General features: G+C 36.4%; 14 protein-coding genes and 1 non-coding gene across 15 annotated transcripts, besides 1 other annotated feature; 6 read left to right on the plus strand and 9 right to left on the minus strand.

Moving 5' to 3' along the window:
* Window positions 1-305: 305 nt before the first annotated feature.
* SPS2 (Sps2p) lies at window positions 306-1,814 on the minus strand (the record flags this gene model as incomplete). The annotated part of the gene is made up of 1 exon (NM_001180830.1): window positions 306-1,814. The coding sequence occupies one exon, from the start codon at window positions 1,812-1,814 to the stop codon at window positions 306-308; it is 1,509 nt and encodes a 502-aa protein (NP_010810.1).
* Window positions 1,815-2,076: 262 nt separating this feature from the next.
* Window positions 2,077-3,549, minus strand: SPS1 (putative serine/threonine protein kinase SPS1; the record flags this gene model as incomplete). Its single annotated transcript, NM_001180831.1, has 1 exon — window positions 2,077-3,549. One exon carries the CDS (start codon window positions 3,547-3,549, stop codon window positions 2,077-2,079), a length of 1,473 nt encoding a protein of 490 aa, NP_010811.1.
* Window positions 3,429-3,672: an origin of replication (ARS446; Autonomously Replicating Sequence).
* Window positions 3,673-4,052: 380 nt separating this feature from the next.
* Window positions 4,053-5,501, minus strand: AGE1 (GTPase-activating protein AGE1; the record flags this gene model as incomplete). Its single annotated transcript, NM_001180832.3, has 1 exon — window positions 4,053-5,501. The coding sequence occupies one exon, from the start codon at window positions 5,499-5,501 to the stop codon at window positions 4,053-4,055; it is 1,449 nt and encodes a 482-aa protein (NP_010812.3).
* Window positions 5,502-5,913: 412 nt separating this feature from the next.
* YDR524W-C (uncharacterized protein) lies at window positions 5,914-6,003 on the plus strand (the record flags this gene model as incomplete). Its single annotated transcript, NM_001184632.3, has 1 exon — window positions 5,914-6,003. One exon carries the CDS (start codon window positions 5,914-5,916, stop codon window positions 6,001-6,003), a length of 90 nt encoding a protein of 29 aa, NP_878066.3.
* A 105-nt stretch (window positions 6,004-6,108) lies between these two features.
* Window positions 6,109-6,309, minus strand: YDR524C-B (uncharacterized protein; the record flags this gene model as incomplete). The annotated part of the gene is made up of 1 exon (NM_001184631.1): window positions 6,109-6,309. The coding sequence occupies one exon, from the start codon at window positions 6,307-6,309 to the stop codon at window positions 6,109-6,111; it is 201 nt and encodes a 66-aa protein (NP_878067.1).
* A 106-nt stretch (window positions 6,310-6,415) lies between these two features.
* On the plus strand, window positions 6,416-6,745 carry API2 (Api2p; the record flags this gene model as incomplete). The annotated part of the gene is made up of 1 exon (NM_001348819.1): window positions 6,416-6,745. One exon carries the CDS (start codon window positions 6,416-6,418, stop codon window positions 6,743-6,745), a length of 330 nt encoding a protein of 109 aa, NP_001335763.1.
* Window positions 6,746-7,106: 361 nt separating this feature from the next.
* SNA2 (Sna2p) lies at window positions 7,107-7,346 on the plus strand (the record flags this gene model as incomplete). The annotated part of the gene is made up of 1 exon (NM_001184329.1): window positions 7,107-7,346. One exon carries the CDS (start codon window positions 7,107-7,109, stop codon window positions 7,344-7,346), a length of 240 nt encoding a protein of 79 aa, NP_010814.1.
* A 258-nt stretch (window positions 7,347-7,604) lies between these two features.
* RBA50 (Rba50p) lies at window positions 7,605-8,924 on the plus strand (the record flags this gene model as incomplete). Its single annotated transcript, NM_001180835.4, has 1 exon — window positions 7,605-8,924. One exon carries the CDS (start codon window positions 7,605-7,607, stop codon window positions 8,922-8,924), a length of 1,320 nt encoding a protein of 439 aa, NP_010816.4.
* A 63-nt stretch (window positions 8,925-8,987) lies between these two features.
* Window positions 8,988-9,537, minus strand: SNR84. The gene has a single exon (NR_132162.1). It is a non-coding gene; the product is annotated as an SNR84 (small nucleolar RNA).
* Window positions 9,538-11,096: 1,559 nt separating this feature from the next.
* Window positions 11,097-12,368, plus strand: HLR1 (Hlr1p; the record flags this gene model as incomplete). The annotated part of the gene is made up of 1 exon (NM_001180836.3): window positions 11,097-12,368. The coding sequence occupies one exon, from the start codon at window positions 11,097-11,099 to the stop codon at window positions 12,366-12,368; it is 1,272 nt and encodes a 423-aa protein (NP_010817.3).
* A 307-nt stretch (window positions 12,369-12,675) lies between these two features.
* On the minus strand, window positions 12,676-13,059 carry QCR7 (ubiquinol--cytochrome-c reductase subunit 7; the record flags this gene model as incomplete). The annotated part of the gene is made up of 1 exon (NM_001180837.1): window positions 12,676-13,059. The coding sequence occupies one exon, from the start codon at window positions 13,057-13,059 to the stop codon at window positions 12,676-12,678; it is 384 nt and encodes a 127-aa protein (NP_010818.1).
* A 242-nt stretch (window positions 13,060-13,301) lies between these two features.
* APA2 (bifunctional AP-4-A phosphorylase/ADP sulfurylase) lies at window positions 13,302-14,279 on the minus strand (the record flags this gene model as incomplete). Its single annotated transcript, NM_001180838.1, has 1 exon — window positions 13,302-14,279. One exon carries the CDS (start codon window positions 14,277-14,279, stop codon window positions 13,302-13,304), a length of 978 nt encoding a protein of 325 aa, NP_010819.1.
* A 463-nt stretch (window positions 14,280-14,742) lies between these two features.
* Window positions 14,743-15,846, plus strand: CAB1 (pantothenate kinase; the record flags this gene model as incomplete). Its single annotated transcript, NM_001180839.3, has 1 exon — window positions 14,743-15,846. The coding sequence occupies one exon, from the start codon at window positions 14,743-14,745 to the stop codon at window positions 15,844-15,846; it is 1,104 nt and encodes a 367-aa protein (NP_010820.3).
* Window positions 15,847-15,906: 60 nt separating this feature from the next.
* On the minus strand, window positions 15,907-17,064 carry KRE28 (Kre28p; the record flags this gene model as incomplete). Its single annotated transcript, NM_001180840.3, has 1 exon — window positions 15,907-17,064. One exon carries the CDS (start codon window positions 17,062-17,064, stop codon window positions 15,907-15,909), a length of 1,158 nt encoding a protein of 385 aa, NP_010821.3.
* Window positions 17,065-17,957: 893 nt separating this feature from the next.
* Window positions 17,958-18,671, minus strand: HSP31 (glutathione-independent methylglyoxalase; the record flags this gene model as incomplete). The annotated part of the gene is made up of 1 exon (NM_001180841.1): window positions 17,958-18,671. One exon carries the CDS (start codon window positions 18,669-18,671, stop codon window positions 17,958-17,960), a length of 714 nt encoding a protein of 237 aa, NP_010822.1.
* Window positions 18,672-19,650: the final 979 nt, after the last annotated feature.

Genomic DNA, 19,650 nt, shown 5'->3' on the forward strand with positions numbered 1-19,650 from the left:
GGTTTTAACCCTAAGGAAGAACCGTATCAAAACACTATTTTTCAATTAAATCATCTACCTAATGAGCTCATTTTGTTAAGATGATCTACCATAATAATTATTCAAAAACTGTCAAAATTAAAAGGAGGGTAACAGTTTCAATAGTTTAACCAGTTTTGGTAATGCCTGAAATAACATAAAAAGCTGATGCTAAGTGGGCTACGCTATGCTCCAGGTGAAGATAATCAGAACACTACATCTCTACTGCAAATTTATATCTCATAAGAACTAAATAAAATGGCTAGTATTTAAGTTAATCTTCTAACCTAAAAAATTATCGAGAACAATACCGTGAAAACTGCATAAACTGACATTTTGAAAGCATCAATAAAAATGTTCTTCGGAGCACTGTTTTCCATCTTCTTTGAACTTCCTTGACTTTTTGCACCATTTTTTCCTTTTTCTTTCTTTCCATTATCATTGTCAGTTTCCTGCTTTCCTAGTACATTCCCCTCTTCATCAACATTCAGCATTTTACTTTTCATACCAGATGTGCATTCGATTTTACCGCCTCTTATGATCGAACGACCGGCTTTTGGTGATGTAAATTCTTCACAGTTTAATTCCTCAGATGAACTTTTGATATAAGCGCTACCTTTTACTAACTTTAGCTCTGGGAGGTCAATTTTATCAAAGCTACCTTCAAAATATATTGCACCGCCAATTTGCCTCAACTTGGGGAAGAAATCAATTTTGGCAAGCTCTGTATTGTTAGCAATCATTAGACCCCCTTGAATATCGGTGGCATTCGAAAAGTTTAGCTTTTTCAGATTTTTATTATCTATTAACCCCAACGTTCCTTGAACTTTTGCCAAAAGTGGTAGTTCCAAGCTTGAAAATTGATTCTCGATGAACTCTAGAGAACTGTTCACAGAGGAAAGTTTAGCTAGTTTAATTTCTGAAACGTCCTTAATGGTCATATTTTCAACCGTGTGTAAGTTGCTCAAATCAAGTTCCAGCTCTTTGGCATTAGAGTGGACGGTTAGTTGTTTAGTAACACTTTCTAAACTTGCGAATAAATTTTCTAAAAACCTGTTATTGTTGATATTGAAAATATCCACTTTCTTGACGTTATTGAAGTAATCGATGGAGGTTAATGCAGTATCAGATATGATAATATTTTTGATCTTTTTAATATTTCCGTTAATGACAACACTACTTAGAATAGGCAAAACTCTCCAATCAACGGTTTCAACTTCTTTTAAAGCGGGAAAGTCTAATGATACAAAGGAAGTTAGGCTATCCAATTCCAACTTTCCCAAAGACTCTAAATTATAACCCTGGATTCTAAAAATGTGTTTGTTATTCTTGATAATAAGATCTCCCTCTATCTCTCTTATTAACCCTAGATCAATAAGAGATCCGCTGTAGTTACTTGATATTTCAATGTTTCCTACCACTTTCCAACATTTAGCTTGCAGTTCAATCAAATTTCCAGCATTCTCAATATGATACAAGCCTTTTTTACAGTCTTCATCTACTTGTGTTTGTTTTGTTGGAGAAATCACCTCAAAATCAGTTTGTTCCTTTTTAGGGATCGTTGCATTAGTGTTAACCAACATAATGTTGTGATCTAGAATATTCGGTCCACCATTAGGTTCAACTGCAGCGGATGATTTAATTAACTGCAGAAACAAGAATAAAAATCTTAAGATTGTGTTCAACTGGTTCAACATGCTATCCTTTTCTTTTTTTGTAGAAACTTTGGTTTCTTTATTGACTATTTGAATAACAGAAATACTAGTGAAGAATGTTTGTGTTTTCCAAATTGGCATTTTCTTTTATAGTCTAAGTAATGCCACAAAATATTTTTTTTGAGACGCATCAATGACGGGACAGTAAAGACATAAACGCTCGATCAGAAAAAAAGAATCGAAAAAAAAAGGGAGAAATAAGCAGGTAAATAATCAAAAACACATGACTTTTTACTGTTTGTTATATAATTCAATATATCCATCCTTCATTTATTGAAGATGAAAGAGAATGGAAAACAAAAACTCATGCATATACACACATTATATATATATATCTATTTTTTTAAACGAATCCTTTCTTTATTGCTTCAATTCTTAGTGAGATCTCTTCTATAAAAACCTCATTAAATCCAGGAACGTTTGCCTCAGTTTTAATGAATTGCTTTAACATTTCATTTACGTATTTTCTTGTTTCATCGTCGCGCGCACGATCATACATTCTGTTGAGAATATGAGATACAATGTTTTTCAAGTAGTCAAACTTTTCTATCTTCAACGCCTGAATATCGTTCTTTTTATGCTTCTTATTATGATTAGAGAGAGGAACTATTTCGGTCTCTGCTTGAGCATTTGGGCAGCCTGAATCTATATCCATTCCTGAATCAAGCTCGAAAACTGGTTGCGTACATTTTCTAAATGATGAAGAACTTGGGTTGGTTATCGGCGTTACAGTTTGCCCATGAAGTAAATAAGGACTTTCCATATTTAAAGATGATGTTGGAGAGTCTTGTGTAATGGGAGATAATTCCTCTTTGGAAATTTGTGTTGTGCTTAGTCTTGTCGATTCAAAATTCCAAAATTCCTTTCCCCTCACTGTGTTGCTGTTTTTATACAAGCGATTTTGAAGAGGGTATTTGGGAACTTTTGTATATCTCTCCTGAACCTTTTTCTGTTTAATTAGATCAACATCACTTTTCAAGTTCGTTATGGTGATATTCTTAACAAATTCAAATGATAACAAGTTATATGCCGATGGCCGATCAGCAGGTGTTTTAACAAGACAACCAGCTACGAAATCCTTTGCTGCATCCGAAAAGGGACCTTGTAATTTTGGAGGCTTCCTTTTTGGTAAGTTAGTCATAACTTTCATAGGATCATATTTAGATAATGGGGGTAAGCCCTTGAGTAACTCATAGGTGGTGATACCCAAGGACCATATATCTGCTTTCTCATTATACCCATCAACTTCGCAGCAAACAACTTCCGGAGCCATCCAATACGGCGTTCCTACAAAAGTGTCCCTTTTCAAAGTGGAACGAATGTGGCCACTTACTCCGAAATCACCCAACTTAACCATACCTTCTTCATTTAGTAAAATATTAGCTGCTTTGATATCACGATGAATTTTCCTTTGCTCATGCAGGTATTTCAAACCCAAGGTGACTTCATGAATAATGAAGGAAACTTTTTCTTCAGGCAAACCGTTGACGTAACTTCGCTTCAGTAAATCTGAACATGATCCACCGCCGCAATATTCCATGACAATCCACATAGAGACATCTTCTAACATTGTTGCAATATAGTTTGTAATAAGAGGAGATTTCAATTCCGCCAGAAAAAAAATTTCCTGTGCTAACAGTTCAATGTCTTCGTCGGAATGCTCCAGGTTGACCACCTTAATTGCCACAATTTCTTGCGTAACTCTATCCACTGCTTTATACACATCACCAAAGTTACCTCTGCCAATACATGATTGGATGGAATATAGCTTCGATGGAGGGGTTCTTGACCTAATTGATATTTCTTTGCTTTCCATTTTGTGCTATTTTCTTTTGTTGTTTAGTAAATGAATTAGCTAGTAAAAAAACTAAATTTAAAAAGCAAATGCTGGTTTGCTTTCTTTTGAGAAATGTTTGCTAAGACAACTGACTAGCCAGGTGTTCACTAAATCGATAATATTGAAAATGGCAAAATAAGAAAAAAAAAGAAGAGAATTAGCTGGCTTTTTTTGGATAGGAAATATTAAATGAAGCAGTTGGAACCAAGATAATAAACAAAAACAGTATATTAAGTGACTCTTTAGTATATATCTGAACTAACAAGTAAAATATCGATGTTAGAAATGGTTACAATAGAAGAAAGTAGTGTCATTCTTTCGCGTCAAAAAAAAAAAATGGAATTTGTGTCTTTTTCGTTTTTATGTGTCATTTTTTTTTATCCCTGATGCCGCATTGTTCCGAACCTGGGACAGCTCCGAAATATAACTTGAGGAAAAAGTATTAGAAAAGGGAAAAAAATACAGTTAAATTATCATATATGTTATTTTTTGTCCTTTTTGGCCAATTTTAAAGACTTATGCATTGTTAATAAGTTTGTTGGGGACATCAAATTTTGAGAAGACTTAGGAATGGAGCTCAAACTCCACCTTTTACTTGCTGAGGCACTTCTTTCAGGTATGTTAACTCTCAAATCGTGTTTCTTATTGTAGGACGAAGCTGAATCTACATTTGAATGCATATTTAAATGCGGCCCTGATCTTGGACGAGAAGTATTTACAGCTTGGAATGTTCCGTACATCTCCAACTTAGTTTCCCAATATTCTAAAACCTTTGGAGACCAATTCGTAGTAATCTTCGGTAAATTATCTATATGAATACCATTGCACAATAAAAATTCTGTAATAAAAAAAATGGGCGTTCCATCAACAATTTCATAGTGCTTTAGGGAATATTGAAAAATGGAAGAATGGTTTAGATCATTCTGCTCTTTTTCGCTTGCCGTCAATTCTCTTAGGGAATATTTACTTTGGGCGATGGCTCTTTGCATCATGAAAACACTATCTAAATGGATAGCTTTAATTAAAGACTTCAAAGAAGCCTCTCTGCCTTGGTTGCTGTCGATAACAAACTTTTTAAATTGATACTTATCAATAATGAATTTGGATCTTTCCGAGTCATCAGAATTTGCAGTTATTTTTTTAACTGGAAAGTTCCTGAGATTGCTTTCATAAATGGCATTAACATTACTATTGGAAACATTATTTTGTAAAAGATGCATCAACTCTAACGAGGTGAAATTATCCAGCGTTAAAGATCTAATTTTGGAGATATGTGAACCCAGAGATCGATGAACGCCCGAACATTTGATACACAATATACACAATAAATTGATTGACACCCATTCTACTGTTGCGGTGCTACCGCAGTCACAACACTTCAAATTAGATTTATCAATTTTGCGCACGATTGATAGCAGTTCGTCTCTATTGGAGGCTCCCGCATTAGCAAAAGAGAAATGCTGTGTATGCTGTTTGGAGGAATCTGTTTTTGTAGGAATACGGTTATTACTATTACTGTTGCTACTGCTACTATGAATGGGATGAGTTTGATGATTGATGTGATGAGAATGCGTAGATTTGTGTTGGCTCCCACTAAGACGGGTTGATAAATATGTAAATGACAGTTGGGGTGAACGAAATGGAAATCCTGATGGTAAAGAAGGAGGTATTTGTAGTAATATCAATGATTCTTTCGCGGCCATTAATAAAGCGATGCTTTTTAAAATAACACAATATACCTCAAAACCTCGATCATCCTCGCAGCGGTTCGTTTGAAATTTACATCGAAGAGATTTAAGAAGAATATTAGTTAACTTTAACGCGTTGTTGCACCATGATGGATACTGTGCTTTTGATGCTGTTCTTGCTACTGTTCCTTTACTGAACAAAGGCACAACATTTTTGTTGATATCAGTAGTATAAAAATCCATTATTGATGGAACATCCAGAAAAATGTATTCAAAATGACTGGTACAGCTACCTTAACCACTCTGCCTCAATGTGATTTTTATCCTCTTTTTCGCTCAAATTTTTACTTTTCTTCTCTCTTCGTCAAGTACTATTATAACGACAGCGATAGGAAAAAAAACCAACATCGGACGAGAATAAATAATACTTTAGCGTTCAAAATGACATTCCTTTAAAATTCGATATGAAATTTTCCGCGATTAATTCGCCGAGAATACGACAAAAAAAAAGATAAACATCAGAAAATTCTATTATTAGATTAGATTTTATATTAGATAATGAATTAATACAGGTAATAATTATAGAGAGGAAATAAAAATAAACAGATAAGTTATTTACATCTTCTAACTAATATTCCATTACAAGTGAACGAACATGAAAAGATCATATAAAACCCTTCCAACATATTTTTTTTCCTTCTTTGGTCCCTTCAAGGAAAGAGCGGTCTTTCTTCTTGTTCTATAATAATATTATTAAAAAAGCACATAAAAACTTGATTGTGTAGCGATAATAAAAAAATTTTTTCGATATTATAGGAGTATAATGTCTCTAAACTCAAAATTAAAGAACTTAGAATAAGAAAGCGACACCGGCAGCGACGGCAGCACCGAAGACACCAGCACCCAAAGCGTTGGAAGCAGCAGCACCAGTGGAGATCTTGGTGCTGGTGGTGTTGGAACCGTTGGTACGGTTGGAACCATTGGTAGAAACGTTAGCAGCTTGGACAGCGGCAACAGTAGCGAAGGCAGCGACGATGGTCTTGAATTGCATTGTTTTGTTGATGATTAGTGTTGATTGAAACTTATGTTTAATGATGATTTTCCTCTAAAATCAAAAACAATATTAACTAATAAAGTAAATAATACAGTAGGAGAAGATGGAAAAGAAAATCAAGAATTTCTCGAGTTCCTTATATATGAGGAGAAAAGCCAGGAAAACCACCGCGATGACACACAGCACCATATCTCATGTAACAAACGTGAAAAAAGCGATGATTTTTTTTCTGCTTTCTTTTTCTCATTTCTCAAGCGGATATTCCGCTTGCAAAAAGAAAAGGCGTGGCTCTGGTCTTCGCTATTTTGGAAATAAACTTTGGCGTCCTACGCCCAGAAGCGGCCAAAGCGGCCAATCACGCCCGAAGACGGGACCGCACGGCTCCCAACGAGTCGTTTTTTTGGAACTGAAAAAGGCCCAACGTTGGGCCTAGGCCCTTACCGCGCCCATTTCGGAAACTGCATTACTTTTTCGGGACGTATTCTCGGGAAATAAGCAGGTCCAGATCCGCGTAGCATGAATGGGGCGCCAAAACAGTCGCGGGTAACGAAAGAGCGCAACCACGCGTATATTCCGGGCCGGTGAGGGGCAACGCGCATTGTCCCGGGGCGATATAATCCATGTACCGGAACCCGCACTTTTTCGACTTTCTTTCCCCTTTTCCTGTCTCCTATTGTGCGAGAAAGGTTTGATTGACAAGAGATCTTTACTGATCGATCTTAGTTAGTCCTCGAATAAGCATTTTGCAAGTACCAGTCATCGTATTAGAGAACATACAACTTTAGAATTACACTATGCACGCCCGCGACTGGTTTTTAGTTTTTATTGCAATTTTCATTCCTCCCTTAGCAGTCTGGCTAAAAAGAGGTTTTTTTACCAAGGATCTGCTCATTAACTTTCTGTTATTTTTACTAGGGTTTTTCCCTGGTCTGATCCATGCTTTGTACGTGATCAGCTGTCATCCATATGAGGAGAACGAGGCCCGGTACTCACACCTCTCCTCCTCGGATGATAACTATGGTAGTTTAGCATGAGTGACTCTTTCTACGTTATCCTCCTCCGCAGAATTTCGTAATAAGTGATGTGTGGCTCTTTTGCTACCCTTTTTTTTTCATTTCTTTCTTTTTTTTCTATTTTATTTTTTCTTTTTCATTTTTCGGTACTTCTATGTACCTGAAATGAATAATAATGTAATGGCAAGCCATCTCATCGCTGTCGGCTAAGTAAATCTATAGTTTAATATATTCATTTTCCCTCATTCAAAGAAGATAAATCACTCTGCCACCATCGTAATGGACTTACTGGGCGATATAGTGGAGAAAGATACATCTGACTCTGTTGAAAGTAATGACAATGGCACTCTTAGTACCAACAACTGTGGAACGGGATTTCCCGAGTTGTACAAACCCAAGAAAATATCATCTTGGAAGGAAAGACTAAGAGAAAAAAGAGCCCAAAAGAAAAAAACTAGTGGCAAGGATGCTGAAAAGCAACAAACGAGTACAGACGCCCCACTATCCGAGGCAAAATCTATCCATAATGAAAATATTAAAGTTCTGCAGGGAATGAGTGATGAACAAATCGTGCAAGAACGTGAGGATCTGTATAACTCTTTAGATCCCAAACTGATTGCCAAGCTATTGAAAAACATAAATAAAAGAGCGAAGGACGAAAACAACACTCCATTATTTGCAGAAATAGAAGGCGCTTCTGGTACCTGGGTAGGTGGCAACAAGCAAGGCATATACGATCTACCACCGTTAGACGATGAAGATGTAGACGTTGCCTTAGAAATTAGGCCTATGTTAGGCAAAGATGCAAAACATGTTCAATTTGAAGAAGCAGGAAAAGAAAAAGACGTGGAAGAAGAAGCAAAAACTAATGATGACGTCGATGATATCGCACCCTTAGATTTCCAGATGGCACAATGCATTGATCATATGAAAAATGAAGAGCTATTCAAAGACGTTCATTTTATCAAAGAGGAGAGCCAAAATGAAATCAATTTAGAGAAACTTGATATAAATGATCCTAATTTCAACGATAAATTACACGAAAAATACTTCCCTGATTTGCCCAAAGAGGTCGACAAATTAAAATGGATGCAACCGGTTCAGCAAAAAACAGACAAGAATTACATCATTGAAGACGTATCTGAATGTAGGTTTGACTTTAATGGCGACCTTGTTCCACCCACAAGACAAATAGACTCTACCATTCACTCAGGGTTGCACCATCACAGCGACTCGCCTGAACTCGCCGGTTACACCATAGTGGAGTTAGAACATTTAGCAAGATCCACTTTTCCTTCTCAAAGGTGCATTGCTATACAAACTTTGGGGAGAATACTTTATAAGCTAGGCCAAAAAAGCTACTACCAGCTAGTGCCAGAAATAGATGCAGACACATACAAGGAAGACGGAAGCATATCGAACGTTATGGATAAGATCTATTCCATGTTTTGGGACTTGATTAAAGACGGAAAAGTCATCGAATCCTTAGAAATCTCCTCTGATGAGAAATTCACTAGAAATTTGTCAGTCAGAAATTATGCTATTGATGCACTTTGGTTATGGAAACAAGGCGGTGGGGACTTCCGAACCAAGAAATAGATAGAGAAAAAAATAATAGTACATACAGGTGCGCCGACCAGCGCCTATTCATAAAAACAAGAATAATGTGTCTCTTTGAGTCATGTTCCTTAGCTTCTTTTTTAAAAAAACTGTCTCAGGTATTTTCGCTTCTTTGATCTCCCAATCTCCATATCCCAACCACGTTCATATACCTCAAGCCGATTTCAACCAAACTTGAACGAAAAACTCAGACAGGTCTGGTAAAATATCTGCAATGAAGTACGCACAACTCAATTGGTATTAATTAATATAGAACATATTAAATGTAGAGGAGAGAAAATTAAATTACATGGGAAACCAATCTTGAAGGTCCAATAAAGTGAGATGTGCATGGATGAATTATCCATGCAAAAGCAAAAACGAAAAAGTCGCAACCTCAATCATGCCTTTTCTCTCCAAATAACTTTTAGAACAAAAGTCAAATATAGGAAAGGGAAAATATCATTCTCCAAAGCAAACATTAAGTCACTGATCAACAGAGAACAATGGTTTATCTTTGCACATTGACACATTCATCGAGGGTTTCAAAGCACTTAAAAAGAGCATGATTCAGTTCAAAAAAATGATCCTCGACAAACTTAAGTTGTGCAATTCACATCAGCATATCCATATAAAGCTTATAGTGTGATGATGAGTACTCTCATTAACTAGCTCTGTTATTCAAACTTTAAACTTCGGATACTTGACTGCTCTCTTCGTTTGTAAGTAGCTTGATTGTAGTTACATCGTCGTTCTCATCGCATCTTTTTTTATTAGTTATGAAAAATTTTTCACTTTTCACCTAGTTAGGATACCCGGCTGGATTCTTTTGTACTAACCTCTATGGATTTCGTGGTCCTCTCATGTCACGTCAAAATTTCAGATCATATGTCAGGGTAACATTTATGCACTCGGAGATTGTCAAACTTATTGACGCAAGCATTTACTATTTTTCCGCACAAGCACCATGTGTGATAACATGCAGATCGCCCATCTGAGCAGTAATATCTAGTCATTATATAGTCTATCAAATGTTATACTTCCAGAATTTTTCGCCTCGGCCCAAACATGTACATTTTCTTGGTGGCTTTTTTATTCTGGCTTTCTTTTCCTCTAACGTTCAACATGGTTGAAAATGCTCTCAAGTCAAATAATAAAACACAATCATAAGAATTCAAAGATGTGCATGAGAACTCTTAACAATACATATTTTTACTGAAACACTTTGGTTAGCATCTTGTGATTACTTTATTTATATAACCTAGTCGCCCCTCCCCTGTCTGTACTGTTCTTGCAGGTAAATTCAGGAAATAATACATCCTCCACGACTACAACATGTGCAAGTACTATCCATAATAGGTGTAATCATAGAGAAGCAGTCCTAAGGAAATAAAATCAAAGAAATTAGGTAAAGGTTGGGTATTGATAGATGAAAATGTTTTTGCAAGTTAAAAAGGAAAATATGCACATTCTCTTATAACCAAATTCGTCTGACATCGATATATCTTTTCATATAAAGTTCTTCCCCTTTACCATTCACTCCATGATGTCGTACCTGTTACACTACAGTGCCTGCTTGATTGCGCATTCATAATGGCTGTACACCGTTTACCCAATGCATTCTCGTCTGCAAAGAGAAGGATATACATCTTTTTCTGGTAATAACATGTACCGATTAGGAAATTAAGACCCTGCTTTCACGCGTGCTCCTACCATTTCCGGTAATAAAAGTTCGGGTAAGATTTCTTTTCCAAACGAGCTTACGTGTCGCATCGACAAATATGGCGAGTGCTCTTATATAAGTAGGCAACATCTAAAAAGAATGGACATCTTTTTTTTCAGTGTGAAGACGTTATCGTGTGAGTATTAATAAAGAGTTGTAATTTGATAATAAGATAACCAAGGAGTAAATATATAAAGTTCACCACTGCTCTGTTATCTCTTTTTTATAGAGTTCGGAAATCCTCACAGATTATAACCAACTAATCGTCATTCATTTCAAAAAAAAAAAAAAAGGAAGAATTAGAGCTCTTCCACAATAGTGGCTATTCCAGGCATAATTTCAAATCAAGTGGCAATTTTACGCTCCTCATTCATTTTCCTGTATTATACTTTAATTATTCTTATTTCGCTTTTTTTCTCAAGGTGACCTGTTGTATCACGTTAGCTGAAATGGAAAACTTATGCCCTCCACCTCCTTCCCAAATGAAGGATTTTTCCACTCCTCCAAGAAACAGGCATCGTCACAAAAGATCCTTTGCTATATCTGGAGATTTTGAATTCTTAAAACAACCTGCCTCTGCGCCTGTTTTGCCTTCTGCGTACGACTCACCTACCTTCGAAAATACACCAAGAAGAGTAAGCGGTATGAGCGTAACAATGCCTGATGAATCTCAAAATGAATCAGCATTACTAAACTCACCAAGCCCAAGGTTTTTTATTAGCGAAGCATCCACATATTCATCACCAATTAAAGGAGTGCCGGACGCTATCATTAATTTGGATGATGTGCTCATTAATAAACCAAAAATGTGTAGATCACATCGCAAAACCAAATCAGTACCAGTAAAATTGGACGAATTTTATTCCTCCCATAAATGTAGCTCAGTACCAGAATTAACTATAAATGAAGAAATAGATGAAGATGACACCAACCCTCAGTTGCTGGAGCCCGTAAAACCATTATCATCAACTTCTCTATCTACTGATATGAATGAAGATAAAAAAATGACACTAAAAAATGCCAGGAGCCATAACTCGTTAAAAATTCAGGCACAAAAGCAAAGGTACTACAACTCAGCAAGGTATCTGCCTTTGAATAGTGAGGACCGAGCAACAGATCCACAAATTTTAACGAAGCAAAGCTCTGTTACGTCTTTATTTTCTTCTAGGTCAATTACACCTGTATCTTGTAACATTAACAATGCGGGTAGAATCAATGCAATCAGTGGTAATTATCTAGATGACGTCCTTTATGACCTTGACACCCCTGCCACAACTCTAATTCAGGATATTGATAACCTTCAAACTAGTATCAACGAAAGGGTTAGGTTGTCACCACAATCCTCGTCGATAAAAAAGTATTTTTCCAAAGATGGAAAATCTGTTAGCAGCTTCAATTTCCAGTCTCAGGAGTGCGATATGGTATCTTTTACTGAGGATTTTGCCCATGTAACATCATTGTCTTCTTCTATTCTTGACTCTGAGAAACAAACAGACGACGAAGAAGAAGAGAGTATTCCGGAAGAAATACTACGAGGAGAACCCCTCCACGTATACAACGAAACTAGTGGATCTGATAAAAGTGTCATTTTGCCGACGAAACAAAAATCTGCTCCCATTAACAAGGATAGTAAGCACAGTTCAACTCAGTATGAAGAAAAATCTTTTAAGAAGAATAGAAAGTTCAAAATTTTCGCCAAGTTATTCTGCACTAGGAAATAGTAGAATAAATTTAAGATATATAGACCACTCGATACCCCATCACCTGCATAATTATAGAAAAAATAAATACTAATAGATACCCGATTTATAACACTAGACATTACAATATACGAATTTCATAATAAAATTTTAAGTTCAGACTATAGATAAATAAATAATATGAAGTAAACGTTTCAAGCAAACGCTTATATATATATAGAGAGATAATAAAGGATATGATTTAGTCTCTGTCCCTTCTTTCAAATGAATATTTAATGCCTTTTTTTTTTCGGGTTGTGTGTTCGTGGTGATTTTTTTATTCTTCTTTTCATTTGGAGACCTCTATGTTGTCTAACTCGTCCTTCTCCTTAGCTGCAGCTTCAGCTTCTAATATGTATGGCAACAGGTAAGGAACATCCTCTTGGGCTTTGATCCATTCGTTTCTTGGCAGTAAATGATGAGTCAACTCGGTTTGATGAGCCCTGATTATTCTATATGCTCTGGCATAAGATTCATCTTCAGGGAGTCTTCTTAAAGCGGTCTGCATGATGGGATTTTCCTCTGCAATTAAGTCGTCAAATTTGAGCCCTAACTTCTTGTAACCTGCGAGGTTAATGAACTGATTGGCAACTGGAACACATAACTTGGAGAGGACGGGTGACTTCAAAATATAGTCACCAATTCTCGCAATAGACGTAAAAGACTGTGGCATTTTGTTCTTTCTGGAACGTTTAATTACAGTTACTAATATTCTGATAAATTGTCCAACAACAACCTTTACTGCTATTTTTCCAAGCTTTTACATCTCTTCCCTTTTATTACTGCTCTATGAAAGTAAATTGTCAGGCCCCCCGCCGGGGTGACCCGATAAAAAGCGCGTCGCTCCTGATTGGTCAAAACAAGATCACAGCGCAGTTACACATCTATAGACAATGTACATATGGCTAATAGACCTTAATAGTGATACTCTGTTGGTTTTTGGCCTGCTGTGTTGGGGAAACCGCATTGCAGTAACGACTTGTCCACAAGATGAGGATCTTCAGTGAGGTTCTCTAGTTTTTCTCTGTCTTTAACGAGGATCATACCACAGTACCCCGTGGAGTTAATGTTTAACATCAATGGCGGTCCACTCTTGGCATGCGATCTTGGAACTACACAGATCCATTTCTTGGTCAGTAGCACATTGTATGACTTGGTCAACTCCGGAGACTCATTGGTCCAATCTTGGAAAAATGTAAGTGCTCTCTGCATCAAAGATACGTAACACATAGCAAGAAGATCTTCGTCCACTTGATCAGACGATTCCGGCAGCGGCAAGACGAAATGAGCAAAGGAAACCTTATCATCTTGTAATGGCTCTGCGTTGAAGGTGGGCAAGAAATGATCCTTTCCGTTGCACAATACGTCCTGAAAAGGTATAAATTTTTCAGGCATTTGCATGATCTGCAAGTGTTTGTGATCTTGTGAGGAACCGCTATGAGGTCCACAATTATAAAAGACCAGATACCTTTCACAAGTGACATCATCGTCCTTGTCTCCTTGGAGAGAACAGAGCACATTATAAGCAGTCATCAAGTCACTTGGCGTCAAAGCAGATCTCTGGTCTTTAAACTCGCTTGTCACTAGGAGACTATGTTCAGGGACCACAGGAAATTTGTTGAGTAGCAGCTTATATTCTCCGTCACCATTTAGATCTTCAGTCACCACTAGTTCTTCGTCGGGATTGGCGAACGGGTCCTCCGCCTTTGAATCGCTATTCTTGTTAGCGTCTGGCTTAAGTGCCAAAGATGGAGCAAATGTCACCCAATATTGTGTCGTCGTTTGAGGATCTTTCAACTTCTTGGATTCTGCATGCGTTACTTTCAGATGCCCATTCTTTTTGGCTGCAACGAACTTATCGTGGATTTTCTGTTTCAAATTCTCTTCAATCATCTTTGTCTTCCTATTTTCTCTGACCCAGGGGCTCGGTTGCCTTTTAATTTTATTATATTTCAATAGTTCAACACATTTTCGAAACAGGCAAAAGCTTTACACGTGACGTTGGTATGATCGAGTATTATTCATATGGTCGTTCATGATTGCGTATTTACGACAGTATCTCAAAAAGTTTCACTCAAATGCGGAGAACTATCCGCGATCTACGCATTGAGCTCCTTTAGTTTGTAATTGCCGGGACCGATTTTTTTTTTTTTACTTCTGACTGTTCCACTTAGGAATCTTACATGACGTTAAACGACTAGCGCAGTTCCCCCAATATCGGCCGAAATTTTATTTCACCAACATAACGATGAGTAAAAAGAACTTATGTTTCTGAACAGATTGATCATTAAAACTAAAAAACTACCAGAATAAAGAAATTTATAGTTCCAATTGAGTGCATGCGAAAAGAATCGCAATGCCGCGAATTACTCAAGAGATATCTTACAATTGCGATTATGGCGACAATACTTTCAACCTTGCTATTGATATAGGAGGCACTCTGGCTAAAGTAGTCTTCTCGCCTATACACAGTAACAGGCTGATGTTCTACACCATTGAAACAGAGAAAATTGACAAGTTCATGGAACTTCTGCATTCTATTATCAAAGAACATAACAATGGATGCTATAGAATGACTCATATAATTGCCACTGGTGGTGGCGCCTTCAAGTTTTATGATTTGTTGTATGAAAATTTTCCTCAAATAAAAGGTATATCGAGGTTCGAAGAAATGGAAGGCTTAATTCACGGTTTAGACTTTTTCATTCATGAGATTCCCGATGAAGTTTTCACTTACAACGATCAAGATGGCGAAAGGATAATACCCACCAGTTCCGGCACCATGGACTCAAAGGCTATCTACCCATACCTTCTAGTCAATATAGGGTCGGGTGTCTCAATATTAAAAGTCACCGAACCAAACAATTTTAGTAGAGTAGGCGGTTCTTCACTGGGAGGAGGAACTCTTTGGGGCCTATTATCACTAATTACTGGCGCTCAAACTTATGATCAGATGCTCGATTGGGCACAAGAGGGTGACAATTCTAGCGTTGATATGCTAGTTGGAGATATTTATGGAACAGACTATAATAAAATTGGTCTAAAGTCGTCAGCTATTGCAAGTTCATTTGGTAAAGTTTTCCAAAATAGAATGACATCTAACAAATCTTTGGAAAACAACGAAAATAAATTATATTCCTCACATGAGTCTATTGAGAAAAACAATGGACAAATGTTTAAGAATCCTGATATTTGTAAAAGTCTTCTATTCGCCATCTCCAACAATATTGGGCAAATAGCTTATTTGCAAGCTAAAATCAATAATATACAGAATATATACTTTGGCGGATCTTATACCAGAGGACATTTGACTACCATGAACACTTTGAGCTACGCTATTAATTTTTGGTCACAAGGATCAAAGCAAGCGTTTTTTCTCAAACATGAAGGCTATTTGGGTGCAATGGGTGCTTTCCTAAGCGCGTCTCGTCATTCATCTACTAAGAAAACAAGTACGTAGATAGATTTCACTTTTTTTTTGGCTAGTAATATTACATACATCTTTATCTAGATAATTAATTTATTCGTTTGTTAGCTCGCTTATAATGTCATCCATTACCTCAAAGATTTGCACCTTAGTATTATTTCTGTACTTATTGTTAAATTTACTGCTCGCTTCAATGTCTGTGACTATATTGCCACCCGCTTTTTGTAAAATAGTAATGTCTTTTATCATTGGCCTTTTTAAATCGCTTAAAGATATGGCAATTATATATTGCATATCCTTTATTTCAAATTGTACTTTTCCAAGCTGGGTAAAGATTTCAAAATTTAATATAGTCGTCTTTGACCCTTTGAGTAAAAAGTGCTTTTCCCAAAATTTTGTTAGCAAATTAATTGACTGACATAATTCTGATTCATTGGCCATTAAATGTCCAGAATCCTCTTTTTTTGATTGCTCTCCTTTTCGTATTATTTGATTTTTAACTTCATGCATTTCCTTGAGCTCTTTCGTTAACCTTTGATTTTGCTTCTGCAAAAATAGTAGTTTTTGCCAATTCGTGTATGTCTCTTCCACAAAATCATCTGAATCACTTGAATTTAATATCGTATCTTTTTCTCCCATCATATTCTTATCTTCTTTGTTTGTTAAATTTTTTAGTTCATTGAGCGAATCCCAACAATTTTCAATATCACCAGTGGCTTCCAGATACAACTCATTTATTAAATCTTGCCTTTCTGCAAAGTTGTGACCGGTCTCTTGGATTTCAGCTTTGATTTGTTCTATTTTGCTTTCTTGAACATTCGAAATTTCTTCCTTTAAATCATTAACTCTTTCATTAAGTTTTACAAATTGGGGGTCTTTTTCGGAATCTAACTGCAAAGGTTTCGTCGAGGACAAAGTAAACCTGAAGAAATAGTCCAATGTCTCCTGTTCCAAGTAAGTCAACTTAAGTAACTCCATTAGTTTATTGAACTCCTTGATTTTTGCACTCAGAATTTTTGGATTTACAAAGACCTCCTTTCCCTCTACGTCTAAGCTCTCATCGTTCCTAAGAGGATTCACAAACTTGTTCTCTTCATTTATTGCCAGAATGCTGGAAGTAATTTCGTGCAATGTATTTTTGAGCCTTAGTTCTTGGTTATTTAGCACTTCTTCGCTGCTCACAGCAATAGAATCCTCAATATCCGTTAACACGGTCTCATAGTCCTTTATGCTCGCACTCCCTGTATCCATTTCTTCACTAATTTTGTTTTAAAGCTAGTCTATATGTTTTTTTCTATTGGTTGAAGTTTTTTTGATGCTGCTCATTCTCCTTGTGTTTATAAATAATGAGTTACGCGATCTTCACTTTTTTTACATGTGCTTATATTTAACTGCCTAGTTCCCAAGCGATGGCATTAAAGACAGCCAAATGCTAATTTCTGGTTGAATAACCTAATACGTATGCCCTAAATTATTTTTCCTTTTTAATCTGGAAGATATTGTTTATCCGGATGATATAACGTTCAATTTAATTGATGGGCATTACTAAATATTTTCAATATGACCAATTCGTGTCGACATTCTGCCATAATTAACCTGAGAAAAAAACATTTTTCGTGATCATTTAGCAAGAAACCGCAAGGAACAGCTCACTAAGATGCAAATAACCATTAGATAACTGAAACACACCTACAATGTCCCACATGAATAAACCCTTTAGGAAGCATCGGCAGCTGACAGAAATACCAAAATGAAAAAAAAAAAATTTAGAAAGTTTTATGTATAGTTTTACATATTGCATAGATGATTTGCAGCGTAACGACGCTAATGCTTTCTTCTCCATTCTCATTGATATTAACGTTGGCTAGATAAATGCTGTGCAACGGAGTGGCTGAAAAATAAATTGTAGCACCTTGTTGGAGACCAAATGTAGTCTTCACTATTAACCTCTAGCTAAAGCAGATAAAAGATAAAGATTATAAACTTTGGTTATTGGAAGACCCATCTCAGACATGTGTTTCCCCAATATCCAAATATTTCAACGTATTAACAATGAGGTACATCCCTCGTACTCAATAACGCCTCCTAAAGTTCCTTACATCTATATAGTAGTACAAAGGAAATTCTAATTATCAACCTTTGGCTCAGTTTTTTAAAGCGTCGATGGATCTTACGGCAGTGGAGTGCGCAGAAGCAGGATTCACACCTGTTACCAGTCTTCCGTCAGTAATAGAGTAATCATCCCAGGGCCCAACCGGAGCTAAATACTTAGCGCCATATTTTTTAGCAACATCTTCAACGGTTGCCAAATTCTTGGCTTTCAAAATACTATCAACACCCAAAATGGTTTCACCAACATCAGTAAAACCGGTGATAGATTTACCTTCGATCAATGGTCTTCCTGTTTTTTTGTCTGTTAACCCATCAAAAATAGCAGGACCGTGACAAACAGCTGCGACAACACCACCGTTAGCATAAATTTCGGAAGCAATGTCCTGCAAGTCTTTAGCCTTAGGATAGTCAAATAAGGTACCGTGGCCTGCAGATGCAAAAAAAATTTGGTAATCATCGGCATTCACCTCTTTTGGTGTCTTAATTTTAGCCAATGTCTTGTTGAAATCTGAGTCTTTATTTTTAAAATCCGTTTCGTCTTGACCATTTAGAAAATCTTTGGCTAAGGAATGCTCATCCCAACCAAATTTTCCGGTTTCAGATACAAAATCGACTTCAAAACCTTCTTTTCGGAATGTGTTGAAGGGATGTAAGGCTTCTACAACAAAAACACCGGTCTTGGCGCCGTCACTGTAGAATACATCGTTATATGAGGTAAGAGCGAGTAAAACTTTTTTTGGGGCCATTATAAATTTGTTTGAGTTTTATCTGTGTAATTAGCCAGTGGGAAGTACTTAAAAATGCCGTTAATAAAATTTAGCGGATGATAAAGAAATGAATGGTTCTCCTTATGGCTGTTTATATATCTGATTTAAAGGGTAACGGAAACCGGAAGCAATAATGGAACCGTGAAGCCATCCCTTGAAAAAATTTTCCATTTCTTTCATGAAGACTATGTACATGCCCCTTATGCCAAGCTTTTTGATTTTCAGGCTAGGAATGAGTAACGTTAATTCTCTGTATACATTCGCCCAGATTTCTTTACGGGATTTATGGATCCGTCAGAACAAAAAGCCGCCTCCCATGGATATCCTGCGTATTAGTCAGCATTATTTCTTTTATTCCGTAGCAGCTAAAAAATCTCCTAGAAAGAACGATCCTATCTGTCGCAACGGTACGTCGTGATTTTTTTATGGGCTTATTCTTCCGAAAGTGTTCATTAAAGCATTTGGTGCATGTTTAATGTTCTATTTTTAATACACGTAGTAAACTTCGTGTTTTCTTCTCTCTGACCTAAATTATTACAGCCATATATAACTTTTTTTTTTAAATTCGGATAACTGGCACAGTACCAAAAGCTAAAATTTCTCACAAAAACATAATTATATGACAAACTGAACTACTCATTGCTACAGGTAATTTCAATAAAATGCGCTCAATGAAGTTGTGAATTTGCTTGCTTGTCTTTCTCGACCTTCTTTCAGTATTATACTCCATTTGAATCTGATCACAAACACGAAAGTTCATTTCTTGTTTTGAACTATAAAATCATCATGTCATTTTTTAACTTTTATTTTCCTTGGCGTCAGATAAAACAAATACCCACTCTCACCTTTTAAAAAGCAAGAAATAAATAAAATGGTTATTTTTGAAAAGTCATATTTAACAAGTGAAATAGACATTGTTTTTAGATTATTTTAATCAACACCTGATATTTTCTTGATA

The sequence above is a fragment of the Saccharomyces cerevisiae genome, chromosome IV (assembly GCF_000146045.2).
Source record: "Saccharomyces cerevisiae S288C chromosome IV, complete sequence".
NCBI lineage: Eukaryota > Fungi > Ascomycota > Saccharomycetes > Saccharomycetales > Saccharomycetaceae > Saccharomyces > Saccharomyces cerevisiae.